Raw genomic sequence first — 25069 nt, 5'->3', positions numbered from 1 at the left:
GAACGTGAAAACTGCGCGAGACAGCGAAAAAACAAAGCGGAGGAAGAAAGGAGGAGAGGAGAGAGAGAGAGAGAGAGAGAGAGAAAAAGAGAGACCGTGGCGAACGACGATTTGACGAATCGCGTCTGGTTAGGACGTTGACGCGCTCTTTGACGCGCGACGCCAGCAGACACAACACGAGCCGCTGAAGGGTTCGCAAAGGAACGCACTGTCTTCTCCTCCGCGAGTCGTCGTCGCTACGGACTCCGCAGCGAGAGGTGTCCTGGCGGCGCGCCAAATTGCCTGACACATGGCGTCTCTCCCGAGGCGCTGATCCATTTTCGCAAGTCGCGCGCGCACGAAACGAGATCCGCGGGGCCGGTTTATCCCCTCGCGTCGCGACACGTTTCGCGGAAGGGACGGGGAAAGAATAATGCGGTGCTCTCGTTGCCGCTGCTTTCGCGCGCTCCGAGATGTATCTCGTGACCGAGGTCTCTCCCTCCCTCTCTCTCTCGCTCGCTCTCGCTCCTTCGCGCCTACGTGTCGCTCGTTAACCGCAATGAGCCGAAAAAGTGGAATCGCCGATTCACGTAGCGACGCCTTCGAGACCGCGAGCGAGCCCGATCAGGCCGATCTCGGCTAGGTGGGTCCGCTCGAAACAACCTCGTCGAGTCTGTGTTTATCAGCTTTGCGGTACTCGGCGACTTTGCACTGATACCGCGACGCGTTATGTCGGGTCTCATGCGTCGGCGCGGTATTAACCCTTTGAGGCACGTATTTTTCAGAAAATCCGAATCATATAAAAATTTATATACGGGGGTTTCTGGGGTCGCTGATGACGAATCCGTTATCAGATTTTCGAAATTCAAGATGGCGGCTACAAATATGAAAAATCGCGATAATTTCGGTGACATCGGTGATTCGTAATCAGCGACCTTGAAAGCTAACCAAAGTACAATTTCAGCTAATCATATAAAAATTTTGTGATCCGTCATCTTGGAAAATAAATTTTAGTACTTGGACCTCAGATTTGTAATCAGCGAGCGCAAAAACTAACCAGAGTGCAATTTTAGCTAATTTTATGTACATTCTATGATCCGCCATCTGGAATCCGCCATCTTGGAAAATGAATTTTAGAATGTGGACCTCAGATTCGTAATCAGCGGCCTTAAAAACTACCCAGAGTACAATTTTAGCTAATTTAATAAAAATTCTATGATCCGCCATCTTGAATCCGCCATCTTGGAAAATTAATTTTTGTATTTGGACCTCAGATTCGTAATCAGCGACCCAAAAAACCCCCAAATCCTGATTTTGAGCAAAAAATTCACTCATAGCTCGTGGAAAGTGATTTTTTTCTGTAAAAATGTGCATTTACTTTGTTTATTTATAATAAATGGACAAGTTATGCAAAACACTTTTCAACCTTTCATGTATGTTCCCATATCATATAAGAAGCTAAAAAACGCAAAAAACCCGACAAGGATCCCTCAAATTATGAAATATTTCATGAAAATGTGAGAATAAATAGGTGGTAAATACACTTACCATTATGCCACAAAGGGTTAATTGACGAAATTATCGCGGGGCGATATCGCGAGATAGGAGAGCGCGGGGTCTCCGCGGGGGCGATTTCCGAGTTCGTGGCGCGATTACATTTCTGTTACATTCCAGATAATTAAATCGCGCGCCGCGTGTGAGATCGCGCGCGCGTTGCAGCGCGAGCGGGAAATTACGCGGCGGCGGCGAATTGGCTTCTCTCCGAGGAATATCGCCGGTACTTAAGCAGGCAGACGCGCGCGCGTTACCCGCGACTCATTTACTCGCGGCGCGGGATCGGCGGACGGCGAGCGCGCGAAACGTGCCCACCGCCGCGCCGGTCTCGCGCGCTCGTTACGACGCGTTAGCGCGCCCCGGCTCGTTCCCGCACCAAACTCTGACTTCGGAGTCTGAGCGACGCGACGGTTCTGGATATATGATACACAAATTACAGGCTCTCTCTCTCTCTCTCTCTCTCGCGCGCGCGCGGAGGTGAGAGACTAACAGCGCTTCCCGGACCAGCGGGAGCTTTTTTGCGGCGCTTTCTCTAGCCGATAAGCACCGCTTCGTTATGAGCAGGAAACGACACGCGCGGTGTGTCCGATATGTACGATCGAGAAATGAGAAAGAAACGACAGAGCGACCGACGGAGATGGCGAGAGAGAGAGAGAGAGAGAGAGAGAGAGAGAGAGAGAGAGAGAGAGAGAGAGAGTGGCGGGGGGAGGCGGGCAGGCAACGGCGAACGCATATCAAGCAGGCGGCGATACCTGTCTCCACGAAATCGTGTGTGCGTATTCTAACGCGCCTGTCATTAATAATATTTGTACACGCGTGGCGCGCGTTTAACGAGCGACGAGCGTCGGCAGCTCGGGGACGGCTGCTCGGCAGTGGAAAACAGCGACGCGTTCGCCGGCCGGCCGGCCGGCTCGGGAGAGGAACCAGTTTGCGTAGGTGCCCGAGAAGTATAGTAGTAGTAGCGGCGGCGGCGAAATAGAGCGACCGAGCTACTTACTACCGGTTATCTCGATTGGCTCGCGGAGATGCGAGATGAGAGGGAGAGAGAGAGAGTGATGAGAGAGGGGGGGGGGGGGGCGAGAGAGAAAGACAGAGAGACAGAGACATCGTCTCCTCTCTCCGCGGAGACGGTGCGCGCACGCCCTCGCGCTCTCTCGCGCTCCGGACGTTCCGTGCCGCGCCCGCGGCTCGCGAGAGAGCCCGGACATATCGAAAGGCGAGTATCGAAAGGATACTCTCTCGCGGGTTGCGCGCGAGACTAGTTCCAGCCGGGACTGGTCTCGGCCTTATCTGCATCTCGCGCGATTGACAATAAGTTAAGTGGTTAAGTTAACTTAAGTGGCTAATGCATAGGTACCCTCGGCGATAAAAGAAAGAAGGAAGGAGAGGGGCGGGAGAGGGAGAGAGAGAGAGAGAGAGAGAGGGGGGAGGGCGGCGCGGAACTCGAAGCGCTCTCTTCCTTCGTTCCTCGCTGGCGAGAGACACGCGGCGGCTTCGTTGAATCGCGTCCCGAACGGACGAGATCACATTCGAGCTGGATTTCACGGTCGCGTTATTACTCGCGATTATTCCCAACGGTGAAATATGGCGAAGGAAGCGAGTTCTTTCATCGGGCGAATCTTCGTTCGGGATTCGACTCGCGTCGAAGAGACGTCGAAGGTTTGTCGGTCGAAATGCACGCCTCTCTCGTAGCCAGCACGACCGAGTCGGCGAGGTCGGCTTTGTTCGTTGGATTATTTATTGAAGTTATTAAAGTTATTGTTTGCTGATCAAACGTGAATCCCGCGTGATCAAATCGTGGACGATCGATGGCGGCACGCCATCTGAAGAAAAACATTCCGAGGAGTGCTCATGAGAACAATCGCTCGTTTCCCCTTGCTTTCTTTTTCTTGTTTCCAGAAATCTCATTTGCGGATATCGACAAGCAAATTGTTTGCTGAACAAGCCTGGACTTGTTCGATTGATACTGCTTTTATTTTTCTTTCCTTCTTCTCCCTCATGTGTGTGTGTGTGTGTGTGTGTGTGATCCTGATAGCTAAATATTAAGTTAACAACGCCACGATTTTCTCTTCACGGAGTATAACATTTGTTTCATCAGTGATGAAAAATTCATGCAACACGAGTGTTGAATAATCCCATAAGCTCGCGTTTGCTCATTCGGTCCTGCCGGCTCAAGAGAGGCGAACTTCCTCCCGAACGGCGGAGGGGGAAGGGGGCCGACTTCGAGGAGGTTTCGACGCGGTCGAAACGAACCGCGAGCCGCGAGCTCAATGAGTCCTAAATCAACGTTAAGCCTTCGTTATCACGCCGTGTAGCCGTGTATGCAACGTATGCGCGACGAGCAGTCAACGCCGGTCGCGAAAAATGCGGTCCACCCACGCGCGAAGCGTACGCACACGGGCGAGCGATCATACATGCACGCACAATACGAGTGTCGCGAGATCGGAGCCGGCTCCGATCGATCGTTCGCTCGCTCGCTCGCTCGCTCGCTCGATCGATCGATCGATCGATCGGCCGGCCGGCCGTTCGTTCAATCGATCCGTGGAAAAGGGAGTACGCCCCCGTGCGCTTTCTATTAATAGAACGTTAGTTATTAGCCGCTGCCCACGTAGCCGCGTGTTCGTGCGGTTTCTAGCTAGCAAAGTGTCGAGCGCGGAAAGGTGCGCGCGCGAGAGAGGTGTCGGCGAGCGGCCGCTCGGGCAGAGGGGAGGGGGAGGGTCGCACCGATAGACACGGCCGCGATATTAACCGTCGACGGTGGATTCCCTCGGCGGCTTACAAGCGGTAAGCTCGTCGACGTAAATGTCGAGGCTGGAGCAACAACGACGAAAAATGAGGACGAAAACAATAATAATGAGGACGACGACGACGACGACGACGACGACGACGACACAATAATTAATAATGATGATGACGATGATGATAACGATAACAACGATGATGAGAATAATAACGACAACGACAATTATGATAATGGTAATATTTGTACCTTTTGCTCTCACGCAAGAGAAAAATGCAAACTAACGAAACAGGAGGAAACGCAGCGTTTATGTCGTGCCACGTGAAACTCTGACTCGGAAACGGCGCGTGTTTTTATATCCCTCAACTTTCTCTCTCTCTCTCTCTCTCTCTCTCTCTGAGCGTTTGGCTTTCGAGCGCTTTGGGGGGCTCCGGAGCGACATAGGATGGTCTCTCTCTGGCGTGGATATTATCGCGAATTGCAACGACTCCAGTCTCTCCTCTCTTTCTCTCTCTCTCTCTCTCTCTCTCTCTCTCTCTCTCTTTCTCTCTCCGTCCCATCCATCGGCAAGTTTCTTGCGAGAGATTATTTCTGCCGTTGTGAGCTTCTCGTTTTGTCAGGATATCACGACAGCGGCAGAATGCACTCGAGGCGAGTAAAAGTTTTCGGGTTTATGCGTATGGGATTACTCGTGACAGCCAGCCGCAGGTGTTAGGAATTTCATACATGGCCGCCAACGTGGTCGTATCGTATTTACGATGTTGCTCCAAGTGCGAAGTACGCGAGATAGGTTCCTCGCGCGTCCGCGCGTCGCCGTTTTCGTATCGCGCGCGCGCGCGCGCGTGTGAAAGAGAATAACGTTCGGAAACGAGAAATCCCTGCTCGTTTGATGAAAAAATATACAGAGCCGTCTCATCTCGAGCGCTGTTTAAGGAAATGCCGTGTGCGCCGTTGAGAACTTCACCGGTAGAATACAATCATTCTTCTTCCGCGAGGTTTACGTTCTGTCGAGTGCGCAGAGTTTGCTCTTCCACGATGAAGGTATGTGCAGAGATACATATCGAAGCATCCGGTACGCGACGAACCAAAACGACATGAAAGACTTCAAATTTCACATCACGAGCTGTCAGCTGAAGACGCGCGATTTAAACGTGTTTACCGAGAGTGGCTTTTGCCACTCTCAAGGATTATTTCAAGGAAAATTTCCGGGAACATTGCTGTACCTTCGCGACTGTGTCTCAAAACTCTGAGATACACGGAGAGAAGATTCCTCTACGCGCGTTCGATTTTCCGCCAAACAAATTATAGAGCGGAGCGCATTTTCTTTTGTGACATTTGTATGTACATGCAAGAAAGACCGGCCGAAGAGGCCAAGCACGATCGGGGGGGGGGGAGGAGGCGTCAGGGAGTGTTCATTCGACACATTGCTCGCGGGAAACCGTCTTTACGTCTTTACGTGGACACTTTTGGCGTTGACCATTCCCTCGGACGGCAGGAGGGGGACGAGACGAAAGAATAGTCAATCTGTCGGGCAGGCAGCCGGCTAATTAACTTCCGTCGCGGGCTCGGCCGAGAAACGTCGGAAACGAGCTCGTGAGCGCGACGGTGCGCGCGAGCCTACTTGCCTTTCCGGCGGCAGGAGGTGACGAAACCGCGATTTCACCGCGCGCGGTCGGCCGCGATCTCGATACGGCGAGAAGTCGCGCGCGATTCGAAGGAGATTTTCGCGCGTATCGGCAGCCACGCGCGAGCGCGTCAGCCGCCCGTGACAAATCGTTACCGGGAGATTTATCTTGTAGCAAATAAGCAGCCTTATTTATAGGACGTCGATCGCGGCAACGCAGGTCCGGCGCGCAGGTTGTCGCGAGAGATGGAGTGCGCGCGGCCTACCGTTACGCCTACGGGATCTCCCGATTTTGGCGCGTCGCGTCGTCGGCCTTGCATTTCTGCACGCCGCTGCGCGTATCCTCCTTTTATGCCTCGTATTGCCTCGTTCGCGTACGCGAACGCGAACCTCGCGCGACGTCCGGCTCGCACGAGTCGGGCCGATAACGGGCAACCGGCCGGTTGGTTCCCCGTTGGCGTCCCAGATGATTTCAAAATCACCTGGACGAAGGCTCGCGAAAAGGAAATTCACGCTGGGTGAGGTGAAGATGATTTTACTTCTAATTCGTCTGAAACAGGGATCCGGAACCGATAACCGGGTCTCGAGACCGATTTTTGTTTTATGTCAAACCGTACCGTAATCATAACCGTACCGAAAAATTTTATTCTAACAAAATTTTCTTTCAATAAAATTTTATTTTAATAAAATGTTTCTTAATAAAAAATACAAATTTTTGTTAATAACATTGCGCAGCTTTTTTATTGTATGAATTATAAGGATAAAATGAAAATAGATAATTTCATATATTTTGTGATCACAATCTCAGAAAATAAAACAAGCGAAACGGCCGCTGGAAATAGATATAGCTACGCAACGTTGCCACAAAAATCTCAAGAACAATAGCAGAGGAAGCAATACCGAGTACATACAAGTACATCAAATCGAAACCATTAACGGTAGTTAAAATTGATAAAAAATGATGACGCCGCTTAAGTATTTTGGTGAAGAAAATTTGTTTACGTATCACATATTGTAATATTGTAATTTACAAAAATAAATATTTATATAAGAAATAATTTTTAAAAAACCGTAACCGAAACCGAAAAAGCCGTTATTTTAAATGCTTCCAGGTCTCGTTATGCCTAACTGAACCGAAACCGAAATTGAGAACCGTTACGAAATATCTTGTTGGACCGTAGCCATAACCGGACCAAAATTTTGTTTCGGTCCGGATCCGGTGACGGAGTCTGGTCTTGAATGAGGAGACGCAATTAGCGCGATTTGTGCAGATAATTTTAGGATAATTTTGCCTTCGTGAGGTTATTTATGAAGATTTATAGAGTTTAGCCATTAAAATAGTGCTCGCGACTTGCAACGTTTCTTGAAAATGAAAGTTTTCGGGTCTTTAAAAACTAAAAGAGCGTTTTCTATCGGTGCCGATACCGGTAGGGGGATGCATTGCATTCGAGAAAAATACTCTCGATACTGAAAAACCCATAAGGATTAAGAAAAATTCTTCGGTTTAGATTCCAATCGCGAAAGTGCTTCGATTTCACCGCTAATAATAATTGTTTGCTCATCACTTTTACTTTCGGTGCCAAAATTGTCTTCAGATTCTCAGAGGTCGGCTAAAGGGACTTCTGCATAAAGCACAACGTCACAACGTGGACAATTTTTAGACTAAACGACACGCTTTTCGACGACGACGATTTTCTCGCCTAAGAGGAAGATGAATGTACTTTGTATTTTTTTCATCCAGATCATCCGATAAGGATGACTCCGTTTCTTCACTGCTTCACAGCTGGCTGACCATTGAGATAATTTTATCCGGATATCGGCAAGCGCCGCAAGCGACACGCTTTCCAACGCGGAGGTTGCGGATGACCGGCGATATGACGACTGAATATTTATAAGACGACACGACGACGAGGCCGTAGCAGTAGTCGCCTTGGGTAATCGTGTACCCGGATAAAATAAGGATCGAGCGGACTCGCGGCCACTTGTCGCCTGTCCGTAGCGTTGAGACCCGTCTTTACACTCGCGTCGAGCCTGGATAAATTCTAATCTACGCGCGTTCTATAACCGGCGCGGCGCGGCGCGTCGTCCCGGTCTCTTGAACAAAGAAAGGAAAAGGCGCGTTCGATCGCGAAGGAGCGTCGACGTGAAAATATCTGGACGAAGTGCGCTACGAGGGGAAGGTTTAATCGGCGATACAGGGGGAAAGTTGCGGCACTTTGGCGCTTCCCCGCTGCGCGGCTTCTTCGGGCACACTCGAGAGACGACTCTTAGAGCGCGACTCTCGCGCTGGAGTCAGCTCCGAAGTGGCATCTTCGGAAGATTTTGCCGTGTCAATTTGCTGCAAGTTGTCAATGTGTCGTAAGACACTTGCCGCGCAAACACAGTAAGCCGAATGGCGGCATGTTCGGGTCGAACAACTCGGATTATCGTAACTTTCCTCTTACCGCAAATTGGTTCATTGTCTGAATTCACGGTACGGTTGATTGATCACGTAAGATTTTCCTTCGATTACTTTTCCATTGTATTCCGCATCCAGTGGGTAAAAAGGTCTTCTGAAGTCCCCGAGTCGAAGTTTCGACCTTATGTTCGGTCTCAAATGTCCGCCATTTGCGGAAATTCCGAATGATCCACGAGGATTTAATTTACACAGGCATTAGAGAGTCCTGTTCAGCGCCTTTGAATGGCAGAAAACGCAGAATCCTACGAGATGCAAAAGTGTCGCGTCCTTCGATCCGTCCGGCAGTCCATACATCGCTTGGAAGAAACGCGTCTTCGTCGCTTCGATTCGATCGCTTCAAGTGCGCTCGATTAGCCGAATCGCGAAATTCAGAGCGAGCCGAAATCCGCCCCTCCCCCCCGCGAGCTCACAAACGCAGACGTGTCTCCGGCATGATACGGATGAATTATGGATTGCGATTTTGTCGAACGCGCTCGTGGAAGCTCGAGTGGACGGGAAAAGGCAGCCGCCCAGGGATGGAAAGCGGAGAATGTCGCGGAACGGCGGCGGCGCCAGCGTGTCCTGCGCGTATACGCAATAGCTCTCTCGCTGCCGCGCCGCTCCTATGCTCGCCGCGCGGAATGCGCCGCGTGTGTTCCTCGACGCGACTGCGTTGCAGAAAATATTATCAGCCGCTCGCGAGTAATCGCGATTACGCGGCGATCGATCGCGCGCGTGCCAAATTAGCCGCTCCCGAGGAGGAAGATCCATCTGGCGCGCACGGCGTAAATAAAGGCTGTTCAACCGAAGCGCCGCGCCGGGCTCGAGCAGCGCTCGCTGTTTTCACCTAACCATCCTCGATGCATAATAGACGAGCCTCGCTGCCGCGAGTCGATTCCTGCGGCCGAAGCATGAGCGAACGAGCGGAAACTTTCCCGGCGCGAAGCTCCGCGAGCTGATCTTCTCGCTCGGCCGTTGCTTCGCTCATCATTTCGTAATACTCAGCGCGCGCGCGCGAGTGCTCTGCAACGAGGGAGAGAGAGAGAGAGAGAGAGAGAGAGAGAGAGAGAGAGAGAGAGAGAGAGAGAGAGAGAGAGAGAGAGAGAGAGAGAGAGAGAGAGAGAAATCGTCATGTCTCGCCCTTGCCTCTCCTCCGCCGAGCTACTCGCGAAGTGGATACTCACGGCGTTACCGTTCCGTCGTTTCTCACCACTCCGGGAGGGAAACTTGAGAGTAGGGTTGCTAGATTTTCCCTCTTTGCGAAGGAACGTTCTTCTCTTCTTTCTAGCGAAAATTAATCAACGTTTTCATGTCCCGCCGAGGACGCTGTTTGTTCGTCCTTCCCTACCGCATCGAAGGGGTTTTGTCTTGATTTTGCTCGTTAGATGTTGCTGCCGTATTGACTTATCATAGTCTCATTAGTAGCGCACTTCTAATCACCTAGTAATATACGTAAAATACATGTGTGAAATGTACGATATATGCGGTTGAAAATTGACGTCAAGAAAGATGACGGGCGATTTGTTTCCTTTCGCTCATCAAGATTTTCGGCCGTCCTTCCCTACCGACTTCCGAAACCCGACGACCCTACTTGAAAGGCTCATCCGCGCGGCGAACGGTTTTGTAAGCGCGAGCAGAAGACGAGACGGGGCGGAAGGGAGCGACGGCGACGAGCCAAGACGACGGTGTCCGGATCTCATTGCGACGCCGCGCACGTTTACGCCGCGACGAAATCAGAGATTCCGTTTCGGGCTCACGAACGAAACGCGACGCACGCACGCACGCACGCACCAGGACGCACGCGTTCCGTCCTCTCCGATGGGTCTCTTCTCTAAACGGTGACAGAATTTATTATTCGGCGGTACGGCACACCGGGTGCCGGGGTGGGAAGGGGGCAAGGGGGAAACCGCGAGCCGCGTCGGATGCACTCGTTGCACTCGACGTGTCCCGCATCGCGAGGGATCTCGCAATGACGAGGATGCTATTGTTAACCCCCTCGCCGCCGACGACGAGCAGGCACGATCTGTGCCCGCGGGCCCTCGACAAATATTGAACGCTTGCGATTGGTAGGATCGCCCCTTCGTCGGGAGCGACTTGCCCGGCCGTGCATCCAATTCCGCGCTCGTCCTTCGACGAGAGACGAGAGCGCGCGGGCTTGCGTAAGAGGAAAGGGGACGGCGCGCGACTTAATATCGTTATGTCACGTTGCGCGATGATTTCTTCGACGGACATCCGCGCACTCTTCATCGTCGTTGTCGAAATCGACTTGGCGCTGATGCAGGAAACAACACCACCCCTCGCGCGCGCTGCGAAAGCGTGGAAGCGAGAACGGCCGGGCGGAGAATTCGTTGTTCGCGCCCGATCGCGAGCGGATTCCCAAGAGCACGCGGCCAACAACACGTGGGACGTATCGCCGATAACGCTCGCTCGCGATTTAGTAAGTGAAATAGGTGGCGCGCGATGGTGAGAATATCGCGTCCCACCTATGCGCGACGCGGGGCCCGGCGGCACGCGCGACCGTGGGCCGGCACGCACGCGGCCCACGGATTTCGCGAGGCCGAGCGGCTAGCCGCTGAGTGAGGTGCACCGAGAGAGAGGGAGAGAGGAGAGAGGGAGAGAGCATCCAGGATCGCGAGTCGTCGGCGGGAAAAGTCGCGTCGCGGCCTGGCGGATCGCGAGCGTGAGAAATGGAGCCGACGTCTCTCCTTTTCCTCCCCCCCACCCCCGCCTTTCTATCACGCTCTCTCTCTCTCTCTCTCTCTCTCTCTCTCTTTCTCTCTCTCTCTCTCTCTCCGTCTATCTTTCGAATTAGTCCCCCGCGAGTCTAAAGCGGCACGTCACCGGGCTGGAAGTGAAATTGAAAGGAACGAATGCGCTGAGAGAGACTGAGAGGAATAGGAGAAGGAGGAGGAGGGGGAGGAGAGGGAAGGAGAAAGAGAGAGAGAGAGAGAGAAAGAGCGTGGTTGTTATTTAAAACGCCTTGATCTAGCAGTGTCTTTAATTTTCAAAGCCGACTCGCCCTTCGATCCCATTCATCTCCGCAGCGGCCGTGGCTGGCGGTACGTTTCTTTCTCTGCCTCTCTCCCTCCCCCTCCCCCTCCCCTGTTTCTCTTTCTCTCTCGCGCTGTGACACCCATCAGTCGCGCTCTCGGCGCAGCACACAAGTGCGACGGGCCGAGCGCGCGCGGGCGTGCACGCATTCGACTCGCTCGCTCGCTCGCTCGTTCGGCGCCACGATTCGCATTCCTACGTAATTTCCGTGTGCGCCAGCCGTGACGTCACTGGATCCCGAAGCTTATCAAACACTCTCGCTGCGCGCTGACAGGTATAGAGAGAGGCGGCGTATCGACGGCCATCGGCCGTTGGTGGTCGCCGCCGAGAGAGACACGCGGCGTTCGCCTTTCCCGGATCGCGCTCGATAAAAAGAAGTCGATGCGCGAACGTGCGCGACGACGGGCATCTGGCGCGCCGTAAATAATTATGTTTATCGCTGCGTCGCCCTTCTACCGCCCCCTCTGCTCCTTCGCGGCGCGGCGCGGCGCGGGGCGATATTTCTGCGCTGACATGTCGCCGTCGCGTATCTTCTTCGTCGGACGTTGCTTCAGCCCCGGCGACCCGCGATTTCGCATTCTTCGCGGCGCGCCGCGGAAAAACTTGCGCGACGTGAGCGCCCTCCCCCTCTCCCATTCCTCGCTCTCTCCTCTCGCGTGGCGAGTTGCGGAAATCATGCGGGGTGGCTCTCGGGGGAGGTCGAGGGGTCGCTCGCCGCCGGGTTGAACCTCGGTCTTGGCTCATCTTGGACAAGGGCGGATTAAGTTTCTCCCCCCCACCCCACCCCTCTTTCGCCGGGCGCACGATGGGTGAAGCGATAGGCGAAGCATCGTTATCGATCGCCGCCGCCGCCGCCGCCTCGGGAGAAAGGCGCAGGCAAACATTGCGAAGCGGGCGGTTAATTAACGCGGGCCGGGTAATGTAAACGAAGCGCTTCTCGTCGGCGATTATTCTAACGGGGGTGGCTCGGCATCGTTCGGCGATTTCGATATCTCGCGAGCGAGTGAGCGAGCGAGCGAGCGGGGGGACCGCTTCATTTGCCCCGGTTATTTCGAGCGCTCGTCCTTCGCGTTCGTCCTTCGTGCTCGTCCTTCGCACTCGCGCGGCCGATTTGATCTCACGGCGGGGCGCGCGGGTAATTAGCGTTTCGTCGGATCGAGCGGCGATTTATCGACGGGCCGATCGCCGCGGCATCTTGAAGCTGTATCGCGTGCGCGCTGGGAAGCGCGCAAATTATCCTGTAATCAGGCCGCTTCTCGATCTCGCTGCAGCTACGCGCGAGGCGAGGTCGAGAGCATCGCGCGCGCGCGCTCCTCTCCTCCGCTCCGGCGCCCTCCGTCTAACGCGCAACGAGTGCGAGCTTGCCGGCCAACGGCGAAAAAGAAGAAAGAGAAAAAGAAAAAATGGCGCATTTCTCCGTAAATCAGCCGAGCGCACACGCGCTGCCTACACGTGACGCGAAAGTCAGCGCGAAGCGGGATATCGGGTATGCGGGCACTCGCGCGCGTCGGGGCTCCCTCGGCGTCGCGCTCGGTGCATAATGAGCCGATTAGCGCGAGACAACGAGCTGGAAGTGCCTCTCATAGTTTCGTGAAGGCGCGAGACGCGAATTACGGCCGGGCAACAAGGAGGATCCGCGCGCGGTCACCGGCACATGGCCGCGCCGCGCCGCGCCGCGCCGCGCGGGGAGCGCGGGGCGGCGGGCGAGGAGCGGGTATTTGTCCAATGAGCAGGAAGTAATCTGTTTCAATGTGGCCACTCGGCCAATAAACAACATTCGTCGTGTGCTCGTACCTACTTACGTCGACGAGCCGCTCGCTCGTGGGAGTTGAGCAGCTGTCGCTGGGGATGCAACGATAAATCGATAATGTCGGGATATCGATGGGTATCGAGAGACAAATATCGAATATTTGTCAATATTTCTTTATCTCCGATAAAATCGATATATCGATGTGAATTTTGTTGATATTTCGTATTTTTCAGTTACATCTCTGAGGGGAGGGGGGGGGAGGGGCTATTACGGTTCTACGACCGAGATGAAAATTAAATAGTAAATTCGCTCGCTTTGATCATTTTCACCTCGATCGTTGAACCGTAATAGATCTCCTGCTCCATGTATGCGGTGATCACCGGCAAACGACTGCGGTTTATTATATACAATATTTTCTAATAAGAATACGACGATAAATTATATGAAGATAAAAATTTTTGAAAGATTTTTCAAAATTTCTCGTGTATATTCTTTATGTGTATACGCCTGTATGTATACATTTTTTGTATAGATATCGATATAAATTTTTCAAAATTATCGATATTATCGTTATTGATGGTTCTAAATGACGATAATATCGTTCTCGATATTTTGAGAAATCGTTGCATCCCTAGCTGTCGCGCGCGAAGCGCAACCTGCGAGAATGCAAACTCGTCGCTTTTTCAGGCGCTCTCGGCGCCGCGTTTCCTCGCACGCCAGACGCGCGACGCAAATCGGGGACCCGGAGAATGCGCCTCGTCCAGATGGGATATGGCGCGAGCCGGCGCGCATGACAATAATAATCGCAAGTCCTCGCTCCTCGCTCGTTCTCGCGACCGGGGTGTTCGAATGTGTCGTCACGACCGTCGGCGTCGTCGTGCACGCGACGGCGGTAACATCGGCTCCGCTTCACTGCCCACTTACTCGGCGCGCCGGCCGCGGCCGGGTTCTAACGAGGAAATATGAAAGACGTTGATTGACGCCCGTAAAAGTCCGCCGCGCCATATCCGAGCGCGTCGCCGGCGAAATTGGGTCCCGCGCGGCGGTCCCGTTGCGAAATTCATCGTTCCGCCGAGTCGTGATCCACGGCGAGTCGCGCGCCGTGTCCGCGCGACGAAGCGACGACGGGGTGACCTGGAGGTGAGCAGCTGGCCGGGAGGCGCACTCGGCAAGGGGAGGGCATCGGCGAGAAAGAGAATTGAGAATTTGCGCAATCGACGCGCGGGCAAAGCGTCGTCGCGTCCATCGCGCGCATTAGTCGGCTTCCAGCCGACGATCGCGCGAGAATAATCGCTGACTAATCTGCCACGAAGGAATCTCGACTTTTCGTTCTCGGTCGTACGCTCCCTGGAGCGCCGCTGCGCTGATCTCTTGACACTCGCTGGATGTGGGGTCATAGAAATTTTCAATCGCGCGCGTCGCGCGTGGATATCGGTGCAGCGTGTAGCCGTTGATTATTCGAGGAAAGAGCGACGATACTGCAAATGTTGCTCGGCCGCGGCGTTTCGTAGCTACTCGTAGCGGGAGACATAAAATCTCGCGTATCGCAGAAGCAGCGATACGCGAGATATCATTGTTATTCTCTCGTACAAACAACGGTCATGAGGCATGAATGTTCCGATATTGTAATGCGGGTGATTGAAAATTCCTGTTGACTCGCGATGAGTGCGGAGAGATCAACGTCGACGAGGGTTACGCTCGTTTGCGGAATTATTTCAGCGCATTTTTCTCCGATAAAGTTAGGGGAGCGCGTGAAAGATCGATTATCACGGGATAAGTGAGATAATACACGACGATGAGTATGTATATATTTTTTAGCCGTATTTGTTATAACAGTATATAATATCATCAACTTTATTATACTCTTTATCTGATTGGTAAGTAGATGAGTGCTTTCGTAGAGCAAGCAACTTGCCCAAGGAAATAATTAATAATAGTTTCTGGTCACTCAATTAGTAATATTTGGTAATTAGTGATATCAGTTTTTAATTTATTTAATCTTTGATTATTAATTACTAGTGTTAGTAATTAATAATAGACGCAAGAGCGCCCACAAAAAGGTATTCCATTTGTAAAGTGACTTTTCCCATAGTCTCATATTTTAAGTAAAGCTTTTATAGGAAAAGGATCCCTTTTCCCATAAAGCGATTAAAGTGAACCATTTATCTACAAGTTATTAGATAGTATTCTGTTTTTCTCTTTTTTTAAGAGGATTTCCTCTTGTATCAATTAATTTTCTTCTTATATGAAGAGAAATGTTGATTTCATACGATTGATTACGTAATGAACATCTTTGTAGTTATGAAGTCCATAACAAAATTGGTTGGAAATTTATTTGTTACGATGGTCTTATTTTATTCGTACCTACCTACTTATTGTAAAATTGGAGTCACAAGTATATATATATATATATATATATGTATATTACTTTTCGCTATATATTATAATAATTTTTTCAAATTAACTACTATAACCAGTAAGAATAAAGCACAGTAAGATAAATGACAATCCTCTTAGAAAGGATTAAACAATCTGTGTACAAGAGGAAATTTATATTAAAATCAATAAGATTTGCATTATATACATATAACATATGATCTCTCTAACTTTAAGAATATAACGTGTTTATAATATTTCCCTCTTAATCTTCGAGGAATCCTCTTGAGGCCATATATAAGAACGAAATCCTCTAAAATTTACATGATTTCGCTTGTTCTGAAATTCCTTTTTTTGGGTGAGTATAATAAAGATACGTTTCGTTACGCTGAACTTCCTCTGCAGAGTGGTGAGTGACATCGCGGATTCGACCGCGATTAGCGCGCAAACTCGTGAGTCGCGAGCGTGTGATGTTCTCCGTTCATCAGCGAAAACAATAATGCTCGAAAATCCTCCCTCCGTTTCTCCCGAATCATCCGTTACGGTTGAATGACACGTCCGACGTTTCACTCGTCGCAGCGAACTGCCGCATTAGCAGGCATGAGCGGCGTGGCTCGCGCACTTGGACGCTCTGCCAGCTGCACGGAGGAGCAAAAAAGTGTCCCAGTGCCATTTCGCGCAAACGAGCGTGGCATGTGCGCGACTTATATTCGCCGGTCCTTGCACGGTCCTTGCTCCTTCTCCGGTGTTGCTGAGCCGCACGCGGTGGTCCGCGATATCGCACGTAGGCTGACGGTGTGGACGCGATCGGGCACGCGGTTTCGCCGGCTTATTAATTGGCATGCGCGCAACTCTCCGCCGTCTCCGTACCGACGCGCGCGCGCGCGCGCGCTCATACTCCACTTAAATAATAATTACCTGCTCGAACTATCACGCGGTGCCGCGACGGGCGCCCACGTAGGCGCCGTTTATGCTTCGTTGCGGGTTCCGTCGGCGTTCCTGCCGCCGCTCTCGCACTCTCGCAGCCGGTGCGGCCGAGAAAAGAAAGGGCTTCGCGGCGCGAATATGGATATCGACATACACGGTGTCCCAGCGGTTCCCGCATGCTCCCCTTTCGTTCCGGAGGAACTTGTACAGATGATCGTCCAGATCGCGTCCTCGCCCACCGACTCGCTGTGGATCAATGAACGTACATTTTACACCCTCGCCCTAAGTTGGAGAGCAAGTTAGTCCGTAGAAAAATGGCGTTCGCGGGTGACTTGGGCCACCTTGCGCCGCGAGTGTGTGCAATGTTGAGACATTTTCTCTCACGAGAGGAATTTACATTCATTTTATCCTATCTTCAGCCGGAGCGAACTCTAAAATCGTCCTCGGTCGAGCCGGATCTGGCGAGCGAGCGCCGCGCACAGTGGTGCCAAAACACATAATTTCGGAAAAAATTATGTAACTTTTTAATCTAAGCACATAGAATTATGATTTTTTTTTAATTTAATTTTTTTTAATTAAAATAATTTATCAATTAAAACGTATTAAGTTTTTATCTTTTTTATTTTTTTTCATTTTTTTCATTTTTTTTATATATATTCATTATTGAAATATATTTATTATATATATTATATATAATATTATATATATATTATATTATATATATATATAAATTATAAAATGTTTAAATCTATCTCAATCAGCTTTTTCGTTTTTGAGACGATATTTCGCATCCTCACTTAATGGCAAAATATTTTTTGCCAGTTTCTTTCGTAAGCTAAATATATATATGGATCAGATGAGATTAATAATTGATGCGGTATGTCTTCATTTGTAGTTAAGCGACTAATTTCTCTTGAATGATATTAGTCTATGTGTATGTATAAGCCTATAATTCAAGCAATCAACATCTCCGAATAAAAATTCGAATTTCTTTCAGTTGCGCAAATATGCGCAGCTGGATGTTGATGTTTCTTTAAATTGGAAAGATTACCCTCTATTTTAGACAAACACCTCATTTTGGGGAGGTTTGGGTAACAAGGAAATGCTTCGTCCAATTTATATTTTCTTTTCTTTTTTTAAAGATATTCTTTCAAACGATATTTCTGCAGAAATATAATCAATGAAAATTTATTTCTTGTTTTCTAAAGAAGATTCAAAGTTAATTTGAATTTTTATAATAAGTATAATTATGATTTATTGATCAAAAAATATAAAAACACAATCAAAATCAGACATTACTTACTACGATATTTGGAGCTTTGTCGATTGAAGACATTAATAAGGGGAAGAGTGAAAGAGAAAAAAATCATTTAGTATTGATATATTAGATCTTTAAACGTTATTTTTGCGGTACAATTAAATAAAAATTTGAAAGTTGACGAAATCAATTTTTTCCGCCTCAGCACCATTGTGCGCCGCTCCGACGGACTTTCGTCGCTGCTCGGAGAGCGCGCGTCGACGAGGCTTTCGGCAGTTTCTCGAGAACGGCCGCCCTGCCGAGACACCCTGTATCACGCGCGATCGCAGCGCGATCGCAGCGCGATCGAGGCTGCGTTGAGCAGCCGGCGGCTGAATGGGATAGAGCTGAATTGATAGAGAAGTCTAATGAATATCGCGGGACACGCGGTTCCCCGGAGCATCGAGCGGAATGCAACGACGCGCGGCGGGCGACGGTTATGCATGCGCGCTGCGCGGAGCTCTCGCGGCTCGGCAGTCGCCGGATAAATCGAGCCGGTCGAATTGACAGGAGGTCCGCGTTGAGCGAGCGCGCGCGCAATTATCCGCGAGTCTAACGAAATTACCGAGTGTAAATTATGATCTGGCGGATTAATCGAGTTGCGCGGGGCGCGGGGCGCAGCTCGTCGGCGACTCGAGTCGTTGCCGAACGGGCGACCCGCCTCGGGACTTTTCGTCCGCGAATCGAGCGGCTCTCGCCTGATGGTGGTCGCGTGTCTCGCAGTCGACGCAGTCGCGCGTTTCTTTAATTAACTCCTCTCGATTCTGCCTCGTTGGGGAACTCCTTGGGGAAAGTCTGTCAATCGAGGAGCGATCGCGATCGCGACGAGTCCGCTCGCTCTCACGCCGAAAAAATTGTATTCTTATTTTAAGAATTTCCCACTTATGTTTAGGATAATTTCTTCTAAAACAGGCACCAAGAACATTTTCTTAACTTAAGAGGAGAATCTTCCTACGAATGTGTTGGTACTAGATATTCTTAAGAAATAATCTTAACGGATATTCTTTGTGTATATAAATATTAATACAACCATGTACGATAGATCAAAGTAAGTAAAAGCCAACGCTGCTATCAGATCGCAACTTTAAAATGAAATTAAAACATGTAGCGTCGCAAAAAATCAAGGGGGGTTAATTAATTTAATATTAAAAATTAGGAATCAGAGTCTGCTCGACGCGGAAGGTTGATTCACCGTGTATACACTTTCTGCATCGAACTGATTCTAATTCCCAATTTGTAATATTTAATTAATTAACCTCTTGCATTATTAATCCTCTTGTAATGCTACGTCTTTTAATGCAATTTTAAAGTTGCAACCCGATTTCAATGTTGGTTTTTATTTGCCTTTGATCTATTGCATATAATTATACTGCGAAAGCTGTTTTTGAGATAAAAAAAAAAGCACACACTTTTGCATAAAGGCATAATCCACAACGCATAAGGAAATGAACTAATCAGTCTTTCATTTCAAACGTGGCGATAGAAATGAGGATTCTGCTTGGTTCCTTTCCTTATTGCGTATTATGCCTCTATGTAAGAGTGTGTGCTTCCTTCTTAATGACCGATCGACAATTTGTTTCTTGCTAGGCAGTTATTCTAAAAGAGTATATTTTTAATTTTAGTACGTATTCTAGACATATCGATAAAAAGAAGAAAATATTCTTATAGATTAAGAATATCTGTTAAGAAAGCTTAACAAATATAAATTTTTCTTATATTAAAGAATACAAATTTTTCGGTGCAAGGAGAGATACGACGATCGTTTGAGATTCGAGAGACTCGGATTATTTTAATATCATATTTTCATATCATATTTCTTATGCACCATTCCGTATCGGTATTTCTGGATTAGCAATGACGAATTTTGTAACACCATCGGTGTTATCATACACCTGCGCGCAAAGATTGCGCCTTTTTATGAGAGGGCAGAATGATGAAGGTAGAAAGCTAATACCTCCCTCTCACAAGCCTATACCACCTTCGTCTACCTTTCTCCAGATAGGAGCGAGAAGCTAGACGAAGATCGAGGCCGTCCTCCTGAGGACGTAGTCTCCGTCCGAGTCTTCGTCCTGTGCCGCGTTCAGGATAGGTGCACGAGCCTATGGCTGATATCCGGCTAGTTTGCAGGCGCGATGACAGTTCCTCTCACTCGGAATGCGAATTTCGTTCGTTCGTTACGGCCGGAATCGCCGTCGCGCCGTCGCGCTGCGTTGCGCTGCGCTGCGCTTCCATTTACATGTATCGCGATCGTCATCGGAGCGGAGAAAAAGAAGGCGTGCGCGTCGCTACTTAAAGGGACATAGGCGAGTATCGAGTTATCCTGCACCGTCGAGTTATCCGCGGTCACTCCGCGAACCGCCGTCCGCACTTCCTGCTCGATCTACCGGTCGCGATCGTCGTCGTTGTCATCGTTCTTCTCCTCTTCTTCTTCCTCCTCCTCCTCCTCCTCCTCCTCCTCCTCCTCCTCCTCCTTCTCGTTGCCCAGACGCGACCATATCTCCGCGCTGATTTTTGCGCGGTCGACAAGAATTTATTTATCGAGCTTGTCGCGGCGATCGCCGATCGATGTCCTCCGGCGGTCTTCTCGCGTCAATTGCGCGTGCGCACTTTCGTCGGGAGGCGTGGTGAATAATAACACCAATAATAATAACAATAATCTTCATCGACGGAGAAACTTCTGTACATATAAAAAAGACAAACAAATAAAAGCCGCGAAATAATTAAAAATCGGAAAGAAAGAGAAGTAATCAGAGGCACATTTATTTAACCGCGTACAGCAGATCTTTTAAACGTCGAGGATAATCGATTTTAAGTAACCTAAATGAAGACATTAATTAATAAACGTCTGAACGTCAGTTGAGATGAAAATGATCGCTGGGGACTTTCCGAGGCTCTCCATTTCCCCGTAAGAATTTCAAAAAAAAAGGACGCGACTCTTCGCGAGAAGAAACTTCGCGAGAATCGGCAGGATGAAATTGTCGCGCGAGTCTCTCGATATCACATTCGGCCGATTGATTCTCGTCTCGCCCCGAGAATTTCGTCCCGAGTCCGTGGCGCGATCGCGCGCGATCTCTCGGCTGCGACACGCCGCGCGCTCGGCGGCGAAACGTCCGTACGCGCTCGCGTATACGGACGTATGCGTGAGTACACGTCGCATCGGAGTCAAGTGGGCCGCCGTGGAATGTCGTCCGAGGAGTTTTCGAGAGCTCCTCGAAGCCTCTGTCAAACCCGAGTACGCCTTCGTACTCGACTGCCACGAGTGCTCCCGCGCGGGCTCGGAGATCGAGCTGCCGCGGCTGGCCGCGGGCCGAGCTGTGCAGGCGCTCCGCAGGATCGCGCGGAACCTCGACGGACGGAGCTCTCGCGCCTGATGTTTCTGCATATCGAGACCAGCTCGAGCGCATATCGAGACCAGCTCCCTTCTCGCTCCTCGCGCCTCCGAAGGCACAGTTTCTCACGCGGGAAATTTTCTCCGTACTCATATTGACCGAAAAGCTCCAGCTTTGCAGGCCGCTCGTAGGTCCGTGCGATGCAACTAGGAATTCTCTTACCGCTCACTTCAGCCGCTCGAGCAGGCAGAACTCTTCTTCCCAAAAGTGAATTATTAGTGATTTATTTATTTACTTACTTATGCGGGAGTGCCTATTAGCACACAAGTGGTTGCAGAGTCTCTAGGAACTTGTAATATTTATATCGTAATATTCACATAAATTCAGAAAAAAAAGGAGAGAGAAAAAGATCCGCGAAATGTGAGCGCAATCGTTAGTGAGCGATCGACATCGCAGCGACTTGCTGACGCGTTTGAGAATCTCGTTATTTTCTGGGCCATTAGAATGTAAGTTTCTTCATTATTTTTACATTGATCACTTTCGAATCCTTCTCTTCATGGGATCTCTCTCGTAAATAAATAAGTGGGCTGTAGACTTTCGTCTATGATATTTGTCTATAACTTCATAATTAGACAATACGAGAGTTTGCCATTAAAACCCAAGTTTCGTCATTACTTACATAGATTGCTCTTGAATTCTTCTTTGTAGGATCTCTGTCGTAAATAAATAAATGGATAAATAAATGGATTTTAAACTTTCGTCTATGATATTCGTCTATAATTTATCGTTCATAATTAGACAATACCAGAGTTTGCCATTAAAACCTAAGTTTCGTCATTATTTACATGGATTATAAATAAATAAATAAATGGGTTTTAAACTTTCGTCTATGATATTCGTCTATAATTTATCGTTCATAACTGGACAATACGAGAGTTTGCCTCGACAGGAATGCGATCAGCAGGATCACTGAATCCGATTATGCTGATCAGTTTTGTAATGATGTTTGCCTTCCTCGTGAATGCCTGAAGAGCGTTGAATGGCTTCGCGTTGGCTGTAAAAGCAATATTGCATGATCTCTTCGGTCCTTTCAGAGTCCGTAGATCGCGGCGCGACCATGCGACGAGTCGACGAATACAATCGCGAACCGTCGCGCGAGAATATCTCGAGGAGAGATACGACGATAGTCCAACGAGGTCCGCCTTTAGCTGGCTTACGACGACTGGCCCGTCGCTGTCGCTCGTCCTGATGACGATCCTTGCTCGACTTGAAGATCGAGCACCGCCAACTTGCACACTACCCGTGAGAGCGGTTGCCGCGCGACTTTCAACAAGACAGAATTCTAGCGCCGACTGTTTTGCGCGAAATTGACCCGAACTCGCGAACGTTGCTCCTCCAACTCGCTCGGCGGTCCCTCATTAACCCGCAGAAGCCCGCGCGATTTTTCCGAGAGAGGGAGAAAATCGCGTTTCCCCGCTGATAAGATTTCATCCGCCGAGAGATGCGTCTGCGATGACCTCGAGGATGGTGTCGATACATCGTAACACGGGAAAGCCAGCTCGGGGCTCCGTTTGCGAGGAGTTAATACTCGCTTCAAGCAAGACTCAGTAAAAATTACCGGTCGTGGTAATCAGCTAAGGGAATCGCTAAAAGTTCCTGATTGAATCAATGGAGGGAAGCACTCTCCATGACCGGTGAGTTTTCACGGGCCTTTGATGAAAACACTCTCACTTTGCCTCCGCACCTTACATCTTCGGCAACGGAAGTAAGATTCGCTATATACCGAAGAACGCTGCCAAATTTGTAGCGCACGAGTTCGCAGCATACTCGCCTGCCCCTGAAATCCAATCTCTCTCGCGTTTCTAGCGATGACAGTCTCTGTGTCGGCAAATCAACGACACGGAGACACAGTCGCTGCTACTGATCCTTTCAGCGAGATTTCCGAACTGAGTTACAAGCACACTGAAGAAGCTCCCATAAAGAGCGCGCTGATTATATTTAAGGGAGAGAGAGAGAGAGAGAGAGAGAAGCACAGTACTGCTCTTCGTCCGTGACGCGCTGATAAAAAAGTAAACAAAAGCCGTTCTTCCAGGGACAACCTGTACCGGCTGACGTTGACGTCGCTCTCGGAGCTGGAGCACGCTTCGTGGCCCGCGCCAGACGACAAGGTTTACGTCTGCCAGGACAAGGGCCAAAGCATCGAGGATTGTCACAATTACATCAAGGTGCTCGTCAGCAACGGCAAGAGTCTCTTCACCTGCGGCACTTACGCCTTCAGCCCGTGGTGCACATGGCGAGAGGTACGTCCCGAGGAGGAGAGGAACCTGTCCGCGATCCTTCGCGGTAGCCTCACGGTTCTCTCTCTCGAGCCGCGCTAATTAGTCGACCGGCCGCCGTCGTCGGCCGTGACTGACCGACAGACTGTGGAGGAATCTCGTGGCAATCGTGTGTTCGCAGATCGAGAACATAACCAGGGTGACCAGCGAGATGAGCGGCAAGGCCATGTGCCCGTACTCGCCGTACGCGAACGTCACTGCTTACTTCTCGAGGGGTCCTTCCGGTGGGCTCTTCGCTGGCACGCCCACCGACTTCTCCGGAACTGACAAGGCGATCTACAGGACACTGGTGTCCCCGAATATTAGAACTCTGTATTACGACTCCAAGTACGTGCCTCGCAGAGCTCCGGGCGACTTTCGTCGTACTCGAGACGCTTATCGCGTCAGGACTCTTGGTCCTTGGTCGCGGAGTTCTTGCTTCGTGTCAGAAGCGAGGGGATCCGCACTGAAAGTCTCTCCCTGCGGATTGCGCGTCGAGATAATCACGAAGTCATGTCCGCAGAATGATCCTCGCGATCGATTGAGTGCGAAGACTTTGAAACGCTCTGAGAACGTCCAGTTTTTCAAGCTGCCTCCTCTCATGTCACCTAGTCCCGTTGATTCTTCGACATTCCCATTTGCTGACCAGCTCGACAAAAGATAGGTTTCCGAAACGTGTTAGAAATATGCTCGACCGATTGCGAGTGTCATTTTACTGACGTATCGTATATCTTCATCTCGACGTGACTCGGGGACATTTTTAACGTGGGTTTCCTTGCTGCTGGCGTGCACATGATTCAACATGGCTGCCGCGAGGCTCTTCTGCGTTGGTCGCGACGCTCGTCGCGACAATGATCGTACCGTCGTGGCGTAAACTCGCTAACTCGCTTGAAACGACCAAAGGTTTTTATATCACTTGGGCTCTTAAATTGTCTGTCGCAGCGCCAGGCGGATTTACGCCACGACTTGTTCGCGATCGCGTCGTCGCGACGAGCGCGTCACGATGTTACTCACGGTCAGCGGAAAAAGCAGCTTAATAAGCGCTTCGCGCCAGCCTGTGCCGCCAGCAGCTATGCAAATGTTGTGAGATTCTCCGCTAAACGACACACCAGCGATTTACGCTTTCTTCGCGTGTTTACCAGGCGGTCGCCATTCTTCCTCATGCACTCTCCATACGCTGGGACAACCCTCGTGACAACACGCTGGAAAAGCGTAAACCGCCAAGTGTCGCTTAGCAGAAAATCTCACAACAGTCGCAGGGCCGCTGGCAAGACGCGGGCTCGCGCAAAGCGCTTATTAAGTTGCTTCTTCCGCTGTGAACGTGACACTGCGGCTGCGCTCAGCAGAGAAAGCTACATCTAGCTTTCTGCTGTCAAATCCACGAGTCTCACCGATGTATGCTCTCAATCCTGACTGAATCCGACGCGCCAATCAGATTCATGAATTTTACAACAGTTACAGAGTAGCTTTCTCGGGAAGAACGCAGCCACCGCGAGCGTGGTCGTCTTCCGAAATACGCCGAAAGTTACACTGATAGTTCTGTGGTTTCGTCTTCCGGATTGTTTTCAGCGTGCTGCAAGAGAGTAACAGTTACTACCTCCTTAACGCGAATGTACGAAATTCCTACGAAATTGCCGGCTTCCGCCTGATTCTGCAAATATTATTCTCGAGACGATGCGAGTTCAGTAAT

At 50.2% G+C, this 25069-nt stretch overlaps 1 protein-coding gene across 5 annotated transcripts in view; it reads left to right on the top strand.

The window, feature by feature from the left end:
- Positions 1-25069, top strand: part of Sema5c (Semaphorin 5c) — a 124145-nt gene that overhangs the window by 88530 nt on the left and 10546 nt on the right. For all 5 annotated transcript variants that reach the window (XM_011156249.3, XM_011156248.3, XM_011156250.3 and 2 more), the window contains exons 4-5: positions 23157-23364; positions 23522-23727. In XM_011156249.3, coding sequence (XP_011154551.1) covers positions 23157-23364; positions 23522-23727 — 414 coding nt within the window. The remainder of the gene's footprint in view (positions 1-23156; positions 23365-23521; positions 23728-25069) is intronic.

This window comes from Harpegnathos saltator, unplaced genomic scaffold, assembly GCF_003227715.2.
Source record: "Harpegnathos saltator strain DR-91 unplaced genomic scaffold, Hsal_v8.6 scaffold117, whole genome shotgun sequence".
Taxonomy (NCBI): domain Eukaryota; kingdom Metazoa; phylum Arthropoda; class Insecta; order Hymenoptera; family Formicidae; genus Harpegnathos; species Harpegnathos saltator.
This window is presented reverse-complemented; position numbering and strand designations above follow the sequence as displayed.